Raw genomic sequence first — 11,159 nt, forward strand, 5'->3', positions numbered from 1 at the left:
AATTTAAGCCATGTTGGTCCCTTTTACCTGGAATAAGTCTCTAACCTTCCCTCCTTCAAAACAACTCAAAACCAGTAAGCTTCCACCTCCATGTGTGACTGTGGGGGTGAGGAAGTCTGGTCACATACTGTTCCCCATCTCACACAAGTTCTTCTGGTAGAGACAATAAAGTTGGAATTGTACAGGACGTCTTTGAATGCAGAAACATTCCATTTTTCATTCACTTGAACTAGGAAACCCGAACCGGTTCTCACCTTCTCTGACTTTACTAACACCCTTATAGCTGAATGAATCTCCCAATAATCTAGTGGAACATCTTCCCAGAAGAGTGGAGCTCATTATACCAGCACAAAATAATTACATATAGAATGCGATATTTAAGAAGCACATACCAATGAGCTTCTAAAATAAATCCACCAGTTCCGATTTCTAGGTCAGAATGACCTTGAAAGCTTTTTTCTGAAATGATTCTCACCTTGAACTTTTGAAAGCATAAAAGCAGTGCTATAAAGTGTCATTACAGGTTTATCAAAACCTTTCAAAGTGCTGTTGCATCTTACACACACTTAAACACACACTTACACACGTACGCATTCTGGAGGTGGTTCCAAAAGTTCTAGGGGGTTTATAATGAGGCAGGAGTGTCAGTGTGAGCATCAGAGGTGAGAGTGTGGAAAGAAACCATCACTCCATCATCACACCATCATGGGAACTCCGGGTTTGCTTACCGCTTCTCAGCTCTTCATCCTGATGCTTCTGTCCTCTGCTCACTCAGGTCACTCAGGTATTTCATCAAATCACATGTTCATCTCGCGCTTTTTTAATTTAGTATCTTCACTAAATAGAGATAAAAGTGATAGTAATAATACTTAGTATGAAAATGGCTCCAGAGATGATAAAAGGCTCAGAATTTTATCATGAGCTTAAATTCCAGCATTGATAAACTGCTGCTGGGCCCCTGAGCGAGGCCCTTGACCTTTAACTGTTTATATATATATATATATATATAAAACTATCATTTACATTTTAGATAATTGATGTGTAAATAATGCAGTCGCTCTCTTGATAATGGCATCCTACGAAATTTAATTAAGCAAAAAGTAAATGACTTTTTCCTTTCATATCAGTATAATTATATCAAGTTCAATTTCCCTTTGTTACATACACACCATGCACCATGCAGCAAAGAAAAATAATTCAAATTAAAATAGAATCTAAGAAAAGAATCATTTTAAATAAATCCACAAGTAGAGTAAAAATAAATAAATGAAAAATAGGATTAGGAGACGATTGCAAATTTGGAAATAGAATTATCTACACTTTATATAATACTATGTAACAGAATTGCAGAGGCAGTGGGGGATGTCAGATTGAACATCTGTATTATTATTATTATTATTATTATTATTATTATTATTATTAATGATTAAAAATGACTGTTTAAATTTTAATCAGTATAATTTAAATATTGCTTAATGTTATTTAACTTTTATTTATTTTCTCATAAAATTCATTCAGTAGAATTAAATATTAATCATAGACTTTGCTTTCTCAAATGTGACCTATAATGTTCTCAAGTTATAGATGAAAAGCATCAAAAACTTATTTATAATAATTATTTTTTTTTACTCTGCATACTCTATGTCTTTAGGCTACAGTAGTAAAGTCTGGATGCTCAGTTTAATTCTTCAGCTTGAAGTAGTAAAGTTCTGTATTCATGCTCAGTTTGATTCGGTGGATTACAGTAGTTAAGTATGCATGCTTAGATGGATCTTTTATGTTTATAGTATTAAAGTATGCATGTTCAGTTCAATTCTGCAGGTTATAGTAGTAAAGTATGCATGCTCAGATTGTGTCTTTAGGTTATAGTAGTAAAGTATGCATGCTCAGATTGAGTTTTTGAGTTATAGTAGTAAAGTATGCATGCTCAGATTGAGTTTTTGAGTTATAGTAGTAAAGTATGCATGCTCAGATTGAGTTTTTGAGTTATAGTAGTAAAGTATGCATGCTCAGATTGTGTCTTTAGGTTATAGTAGTAAAGTATGCATGCTCAGATTGTGTCTTTAGGTTATAGTAGTAAAGTATGCATGCTCAGATTGAGTTTTTGAGTTATAGTAGTAAAGTATGCATGCTCAGATTGTGTCTTTAGGTTATAGTAGTAAAGTATGCATGCTCAGATTGTGTCTTTGAGTTATAGTAGTAAAGTATGCATGCTCAGATTGTGTCTTTAGGTTATAGTAGTAAAGTATGCATGCTCAGATTGTGTCTTTAGGCTACAGTAGTAATAGATGCATTACTACTAATAAATGAAATTTTGTCAGAATTATTTAAAGAAAATTGTCTTTATTAAATTAATTCATATAGTAATATTACAATCTTCATTTATGGCCCATTGTATGATTTATTTGCAGACTCTAGTACTAAGTTGGCTTGGATTTGTCCCCAGTCACACGCTTCTCCCTCTCTTCCATCCTCTGGTGAGTTGACAACATATAAACATTTTTATTTTACATTTATATTACTCAGAGACTTCACCCATAAAGATTATTTAACATATATTCTAATCCTCTCAGCCTGATAGTGGAGTGGGTCAACACCACCAATAAAGTGATTCAGCAGTAAACCTGTGTGTGTGTGTGTGTGTGTGTGTGTGTGTGTGTGTGTGTGTGTGTGTGTGTGTGTGTGTGTGTGTGTGTGTGTGTGTGTGTGTGTGTGTGAAACAGTTCACTCGCTGAGGCCTGCAGATGTGAGTGCTCTCTCAGTACTCGGACTGTCCACTGCACACAGGTACTACATGACTGGATTTATTTCATAAAGATATAAAGATCAAGTTCATTAAGAAATATGGATATAGATTTTGTAGATGTTGTGGATTTTAGAATACAAGAAATGAAAAGCAAAGAAATGCTTCGAAAAACAAAAGGAAAATCACCCTTCAGATGGGTTGTTAATTTTAATTCAATATAATTTTACTTTTTTTCATTTAACTTATAAGCACTAATTAATTAATTAATGTTTATTGAATTGAATGTTAAATATGAATGAAATACTGTTTTTTGCTTTGCATAATCAGTTTAATACTTTGAATGAACACAGTGAAAGGTACATCAATTTCTTTCATCTTTACAGGTGATCATTTGTTCTAAAAAAAAATAAAAATTAAAAGAATATAAAAGGATATAAAAGCCGAACTGGAAACACTAGTCAGGGCCTAAACCAGGGAAATACTGTACCACTCATGGAAAAGTAAAGTCACATGACCTTTTCCATTGCTCCACAAATCAACAGATCAGCGTTTTGTTTTACTGGAGATTTTGAACCCGATTCCAGTGGTTTCAGAAATCTGCTTAGTTGATCTATATGATGCAGGGCAGTTATTTTCCCCACCACAGGACACTGTTTCCAACATGGTGGTGTATAAAATGGAGCTCCACAATGAATGAGTAAAAAAAATCATCATTACCGTTAATCCCCACAATAATGATCAGATTATCAGGTCTGATAGCTTCGCTTAATTTAAACCATAACAAGACCTTAATTGGACAGGCGGTACACAAAATCTGATATTTTCACCTAAAAAGGGATAGTTGACAGTTGAAACACATAAATCATGTACCGTCTGTAAATGTAGCATAAAGCTTTAGAATACAAAATACACAAGTTTGAAATAAAGTACAAAGCTAGCATAACGCCAGAGAAATATGCTAATTGGGCGTCAGCTGGCTGCCAAGGTGTTTCAGAAAGTCTGTTCCTGCTCTCTTTAGATGAGCAAAATACCGAAATCTGTCTCTTCATGCACATTTATTGCCTCTGTAATGATAAAAAAATATTCAAACGCATGTCTCGGGTCAAAGCACATCAGTGCGGTGAGGAGCAAGGAGAAGAAAAGGGAGAGGGAGAAGAGATAAGTGAGAACACCTTGGAGTGCTCAGAGATTCACCGTATCAAGACTCGAGGAATAAGAAGATTGAGTTTGTTTAACAATCGAGTCAAAGGCAATTAAAGCTAAATATTTCTTCAATTCAGACTTTGATCCTCTTTAAGGGAGTGAAGTTCATTCCAGTCGTTCCAGTCATTTCTAATGTAGTGGGATGACCTTCAACAAAATAGATTTCTCGTTCGTTGAATATTTAATTAGCAGAGCACAGAGATCTTTTTAATACGGAGTACAGACTCGGCACAAATAAGACACTCCCATAAAGTACTCGCTGTTCACGTCTGCTGCCGGGTTCTTTACCACCCTGCAAGATATTTTGCACTAAGGTTCCAAATTCTCAGACATGAATTCTTTCAATTCTTCACACTGTCACAACAGTCGAGGAAGAGATCGAATTCATTCAGCAGATCCCTGAATCCGGTTTATCTTCCATCTGCTAGTGTGGGAAAACCCAAAGGGGGAAAATGTAAACACAATAATATCACTATGTAATAATATTCTTATGTTCCTCATTTAAGGTCTAGAATAAAAGTGTCTGGCAGGAAAGGACATAAACGAGATCCTTTTGTTTCTTTTCCACAGCAATTGTGGAAAAAGACTGTACACATTGATTGAGGGGAGAAAAATGAAACAATCAGCAACTCTGATCAATTAAAACCAAATAATCAGTAACAGAGTTGATTAGCGGAGGTGGACTCGGTGCCAAATCAGTGAAAAGAACAACACTGCTTCCCTGCCGATAGACAAACTAACATACCCAAAGTATCACAAGCGACTGGACTTCCAACCTGCCAAAGATGTTCTTCACAAGTTAGAGATTTCTTTCTTTCTGGTGATTCAGTTCATCCCAGAGCAGTTCAGTAGGATTCAGGTGCGGTGACTGGGCAGGCCGTGATAGATATCACTCCAGACGACTCTCTAGATAACACTTACAGAACTCAGACGTTCGCTTCGGCTGTTCTGCTGTTGTACGGTGAAGTCTGTTCCAATGAGACGCAGCTCAGATGTGAAGATGAAGTATGGTACAGGATTAATTTCACCATGTAACCTACATGTATTTAATGTGAATTTCTCTAAATAGAAACGTGTGAAGTAGAAAAGGAAACCGCTACTGTACATGTACTGATACTGTTTAATTATCTGTGTATATTGTACTATTGTGCACTGTGAATGTGTTGTTTATTTCATGTGAAGGTTTGTGATGTTGTGTGTATAATTGTGCTGCAGGTCTGCTGAAGTTAAGATTGTGAGCAGGCTGTCTGGTAAGGTCTTTCTTTCAATTCAAATGATAACATACTGAATATAAGGAGGAAAAAAGACTCAGAGTCATGCTGTCATGGAAAAATAATCAAGTTACTGAGTTACTCTCACCACCCTGAAGTCCATTATTTCTTACCATTACAGCAGGTTCTCAAATCTATTTACATGTATGGCATTTGGCAGACACCCTTATCCAGATCCACTCATTGTTATCTCATAGTTATCTACAGCTGAGCAGTTGAGCATTGAGGGGCCTTGCTCGAGGGCCCAGAAGTGGCAGCTTGGTGGTACTGGGGTTTGAACCTATCACTTTCCAATCAGATGTCCAACATCTTATCTACAATTTCCCCAATATCCTATGGATAATATGCTTTAGCTGCTTTAGCTAGCTGCTACCATAGTAACATACAGGTCTGGTTCCAATCATCAGTGACAGCTTTAACTTGTCAGTGCTGGGAGGTGACCATGGTGTAAGGTCATGATCTATGTGAGACCTTCTCCACTTCACCTCAGGACCTTCATCACCTCCTCTTCATGAGGCTCACAAGCAACAGTGTTTTTGAATCTCACATCTTTCTCTGATTGTCTCCCACAGAGATTCTGTCCGGCTTTAATCCTAAAATGACTACATTGATACCAGAGCAAAGGTATCAACACACACACACACACACACACACACACAGACACACACACACACACACACACACACACACACACACACACACACACACACACCATCCCTGGTAATAAATTTGCTGGTGGTCTGAATGTGATCCTGTGTGTCGGATTTGTAGGAGTTTGATCGAGGAAGCCGAGGATGTGGTTCAGTCGCTCGACAATAATCAGGTATGACTTTTTTTTTGCTGGAAAGTCACACACAGTCGTCACGTACACTCAGTACAGGAACTGATAACACCTCCAGTTTATCCAATACTTCCAATCACTAAGATTATTTGGAAGGTAGAAAATAATTAGAGCACCAACAAGTCTCATGTTAGATAATACACGGCTACATGAAGGACAATTTTATCCTACTTTCCCTTTCAGTATGTTAATAATGTATATAAGTACATCTGACTCTCCGTGTCTCTTCTCAGTGGAAGCTGTTGCTGGTGTTCGTGTCGGTGAATGAGATCTGCATCTGCTCAGACCAGGTCACACACATTACATCTTCATCCAGAAATAAACTCATATCACAATTACAGCCTTTATTGTACAGTGTAAATTGGTCTATATATATATATATATATATATATAAGTTATTAGCTTTTTTAAATTGTTACAGCGGTGGAAAGTAATGAAATAAATGTAATTAATTTCTGTACTTCAGTTGTTTTATTGTGTGTCTGTACTTTACTGAAGTGTTTCCATTTGGGGAGACTTTTACTGAAACTTCACTACATTTTACAGTCGTTCCCTTTCATTTATGAGTTAAAAACTCAGTCAAACACGCAGCGAGTCACCAATCAGGGTCGGTTTTACACGTGTTCTGATCGGCGCTCGGTGCATCTACTGATCACCAACATACAGTTCAGCATCAGTTCAACATCAAGCAGAACATTAAGAGAGGAATAAATGATGAAAGAAGAACAAGAACAAGGTTTTAAAGTGCATTCTCTGCCCCCAGCCATGTAAGAGTTCTTCTTATACTTTAGAAATGAGTTTATTAGAGGGACAGCGCATGTAGGACGTTTTGGAGACAAGGTGAGGGAGGTGAGATTGAGATGGTTTGGACATGTGCAGAGGAGGGACATGGGGTATATCAGTAGGAGAATGCTGAGGATGGAGACACCAGGAAGGAGGAAAAGAGGAAGACCAAGGAGGAGGTTTATGGATGTGGTGAGAGAAGACATGCAGGTAGTTGGTGTGAAAGAGGCAGATGTAGAGGACAGGGGGGAATGGAGACGGATGACCCACTGTGGCGCCCCCTAACGGGAGAATCCGAAAGAAGAAGAAAGAAGACGTCTTTTTATACTTTTACTCAACTTCATATTTTACAGAGTGGATCTACTTTAACTACATGGTTTGTGCACTTCATTCACCACTAATTAAGAAAATTCGATTTTGTATCCTGGAAATGAAAGAACTTTGCACATATTTGTTTTGATCCGTTTAACGTCTTTTAGCTCCATTTTGTGATTCTTAGGAAAAGGTCTGAATCTGAATTCATGTTTTTATTGAGTAATTTGTGTGCGATTTATAGTTTATGCTTAAAAAGGTTTGTTCTTCTTTTTCAGGCCGCATTATCAACAGTTAAGTCAGTGGTGCACGAGGTGGAGGAAGTGCTGTATAAACTGCACGAAAAGGTAATGAGGAGAACATGAACATTTTTATTATTGACATGATGTGGCGTAAAAGTAGTTGGAATTATTTAAAGACTAAAAAAAATCTAAATTTTTTTAGACACACGTTTGTTGCCTAAAATTTAGTACAGTTGGTTTTGTACTGACGCAATAAACACTAACACAAACTACATGGACTGGAACATGTCTGGTTCTTCCCCAAACTTACAGCACAAAGTTGAAGGCACGCAATTGTAAAGGACGGCATGAAATATTTTTTGAATTAAACTAGGAGACCTAAAACCTGTTCCAGCGTGACACAAAGTGCACAAAGCCAGCTCCATGAAGATCTGCTTTACATGTGATTGGAGTGGAAGATCTCCTGCTATAGAGATCCTCTGAGATGAAAAATTGTAGCGGAACGAATATCCACAAGCAGACTCTGAAATCTAGTAGAACATCTTCCCAGAAAAGTGAAGGGTTAACTGTGCAGTGAAATTAGTTCAATTCAAACAGCAGATATGATGGAAAAAATATGGAAAATAGTAATGAATATTTATATATCCATAATTGTATGAAGTCTTAAACGCCTGGAACAATAAATGTAATTATTATCAAAGGAAAAGGAGTAAGAGTGTATCTATGGAAACCGAGAAACTGCAGTGGCTGAACTGCATTACTGGACGATTTAGTGCTTTTTTTTTTTTTTTTTTAGTTTTGGAATAAATTCATGAGTTTGAAAAAGATCAGTGGAAGGTTTTAAGTGTGCACAAGGTTTTTAATAAAATAAAAAATAAAAAGTCCTCACTCGCAAATTTAAGTTTGTTATGAATCTTAAGATGACAATCAAGTCTCCGGTGGTCAATTTTTACTTGGAAACGATGAATAATTGTGAACATTTATCTCCTCGTTCGTTTTGGCCGAAGTAGCTTTTTATGGCAGTTTTGGGGAAAATGTAACACAATGTTGTGTGTTAAGTTGGATCACGCTCTGGTTCATGTTGCGGTTTGGGGCGGCCGAGACGGTGGCAGGTACGTCTTCATCTCCTGACAGAACAGAAATGAGATTTTGGACCTTTTTGAATGAACGTCTGTGTGTGTGTGTGTGTGTGTGTGTGTGTGTGTGTGTGTGTGTGTGTGTGTGTGTGTGTGTGTAGAATATGTGATTGTGAAGAGGACATCAGTGCAGACACACAAACATGGCGTGAACTGGAGAGAGCCACCATGATGACTAACATTCAGGTATTTCATGGACAATTTCATCAGTGCTCTATGGATTTCTCAGGGCCGTTACAAATGTGTGTGTGTGTGTGTGTGTGTGTGTGTGTGTGTGTGTGTGTGTGTGTGTGTGTGTGTGTGTGTGTGTGTGTGTGTTTGTTTATGTGGGTGTGTGTAGGACAGTCTAGGAGCTTTACTGCAGAGGCATCAGCAATGGAGCGAGGAAGAGAACTTCACCGTGGTGCTTCAATCCAGTCCAACATACTTTGATTGGTCAGATGATTTGGTGAGGCGATTTCACAAAATCATCACAAACCCAATCATGACTCGTTACACTCACTGAAGTATATATTTATATATATATATATATATGTGTGTGTGTGTGTGTGTGTGTGTGTGTGTGTGTGTGTGTGTGTGTGTGTGTGTGTGTGTGTGTGTGTGTGTGAACAAATTTAACAAACCAGACAGCAGGAGAATATAATTATAAAAATTTACAGTAGCTGTGAAAAGTGTGGAACTCTGTGGAGGTGTTTATGGTGTTTAAGAAACACCTGCATGTTGCTTTTGTTTCTTTGCAACAAACTCAGTAAAAAATGAGTCTAAAGATTTCCTTTGACCAAACAAATCCATAAATGTCCAGATGTTCCACTTTATTGGCAGTAAAAAAAAAATTCTCCCTTATCATGAACAACAGCTTTACACACTTTCAGCATTCAGGCATTTCATTTCTCCAAACATTCAGCTGAAATAGTTTCTCTTTTAATACTTAAAAGAGGTTCTTAGACACAATGGACACAAAAGGAACGTGTCACAAAAAAACTCAATTCCAGGTGTTTGTTTTTCTATTTAATTAACAAAGCTCTTGGTTCCTAAATCAATATTTTTGGAATTTTTGTATTTATCTCATGGCAAAACAGCAGCTTCAGGCTTCTAACATTTAAATGATTATTTTTGATATATATATATATATATATATATATATATATATATATATATATATATATATTTTTTTTTTATATATATATATAAAAAAGTTAATTTTACAAAAATGTACATTTTACAGAAATAATAAATTATGAGAATTAAAATAGTAAAAAATCCACGGTTTAGCACGGTGGCTAAGCTACTTTCTTTGTGTTTGTAAAACGCTGAAGTCGTCTGTAGGACAGTGAACTGAAATGAGTTTTCTGTGCCGCAGGTGGACGGAAACCTGAAGACACTTATGCAGCTGTGGAGCAAATTGGTGAGTTTCTCTTAGAGATATCAGATACGACCTCGTAAAACATCTCAGTGATAAAAAAATTACAGCACTGATTAGATTAGATTAGATCGGATCAAAAATCTGATCGGATTGGATAAATGAGATGTGGATAAACTTAAGGGCATCGCTGTAGATAATCTAATCTTAACAACAATTTGAGTTCAAAATGTCACTGATATCATACAGATCCTGTTTTAACTGATCACATTGATTAATTTTTAGTTACAGCCAATGACATCCGAGGAAGAGGAGGAGGGGAGGGGCATGGCTGTTTCCTGCCCTTCACATGTAAGTGCAGGGTGAATGACCTGGAGTTCATTGACTGGGTCTTGGTTTTGGGGAGAACATTTTCTCTATGAGCCGACTGAGATTTTTATTACCTTCTTATATAACAAGTTATATTTCACAATGCCTGTGTGTTTGTGTGAAGTCTGAGCAAATCAGTAGTAAGTTAAGTAGTAGAAGAAGTGGAGAGAGTTTTATTAGTCATATGTATTAGTATTTATTTAGTAGTAGTAGTAGTAGTATTAGTAGTATTAGTAGTATTAGTAGTATTAGTAGTATTAGTAGAAGCTGTAGAGGTGCTGTGGTGGTAGCAGTCGTATTATTAGCAATAGTTAGTAGTAGGAGAAGTAGTAGTGGTAGTAGTTTAATAGCAGTCATAGATTAGTAGTAGTTTAGTAGTAGTAGTTTAGTAGTAGTAGTTTAGTAGTAGTAGTTTAGTAGTAGTAGTTTAGTAGTATAAGTAGTTTAGTAGTAGTAGTTTGGTAGTAGTAGTAGTTTAGTAGTAGTAGTATTTTAGTATAAGTAGTTTAGTGAAGTAGTAGTTTAGTAGTAGTAGTAGTTTAGTAGTAGTAGTTTAGTAGTAGTAGTAGTTTAGTAGTAGTAGTTTAGTAGTAGTTGTAGTTTAGTAGTAGTAGTTTAGTAGTAGTAGTAGTTTAGTAGTAGTAGTAGTTTAGTAGTATAAGTAGTTTAGTAGTAGTAGTTTAGTAGTAGTAGTAGTTTAGTAGTAGTAGTTTAGTAGTAGTAGTAGTTTAGTAGAAGTAGTATTTTAGTAGAAGTAGTAGATTAGTAGTAGTAGTAGTTTATTAGTAGTAGTAGTAGTAGTAGTAGTAGTTTAGTAGAAGTAGTAGTTTAGTAGAAGTAGTAGATTAGTAGTAGTAGTAGTTTAGTAGTAGTAGTAGTAGTAGTAGTGGTAGCAG

General features: G+C 36.4%; 1 protein-coding gene across 2 annotated transcripts in view; it reads left to right on the forward strand.

The window, feature by feature from the left end:
* The first annotated feature begins 567 nt into the window (after window positions 1-567).
* The window catches only part of plb1 (phospholipase B1), a 49,439-nt gene continuing 38,847 nt past the window's right edge, over window positions 568-11,159 (forward strand). Inside the window, exons 1-13 of one of the 2 annotated variants that reach the window (XM_083544573.1) lie at window positions 568-784; window positions 2,412-2,477; window positions 2,724-2,787; window positions 5,165-5,199; window positions 5,793-5,844; window positions 5,992-6,043; window positions 6,295-6,351; window positions 7,435-7,503; window positions 8,458-8,510; window positions 8,636-8,720; window positions 8,875-8,982; window positions 9,895-9,939; window positions 10,180-10,245. In XM_083544573.1, the coding sequence (XP_083400699.1) occupies window positions 706-784; window positions 2,412-2,477; window positions 2,724-2,787; window positions 5,165-5,199; window positions 5,793-5,844; window positions 5,992-6,043; window positions 6,295-6,351; window positions 7,435-7,503; window positions 8,458-8,510; window positions 8,636-8,720; window positions 8,875-8,982; window positions 9,895-9,939; window positions 10,180-10,245 (831 nt within the window). In that variant the 5' untranslated portion in view covers window positions 568-705. The remainder of the gene's footprint in view (window positions 785-2,411; window positions 2,478-2,723; window positions 2,788-5,164; window positions 5,200-5,792; window positions 5,845-5,991; window positions 6,044-6,294; window positions 6,352-7,434; window positions 7,504-8,457; window positions 8,511-8,635; window positions 8,721-8,874; window positions 8,983-9,894; window positions 9,940-10,179; window positions 10,246-11,159) is intronic. The other variant, XM_083544574.1, reaches the window with a different exon arrangement.

The sequence above is a fragment of the Silurus aristotelis genome, assembly GCF_946808225.1.
Source record: "Silurus aristotelis genome assembly, chromosome: 6".
In the NCBI taxonomy this organism is placed as follows: domain Eukaryota; kingdom Metazoa; phylum Chordata; class Actinopteri; order Siluriformes; family Siluridae; genus Silurus; species Silurus aristotelis.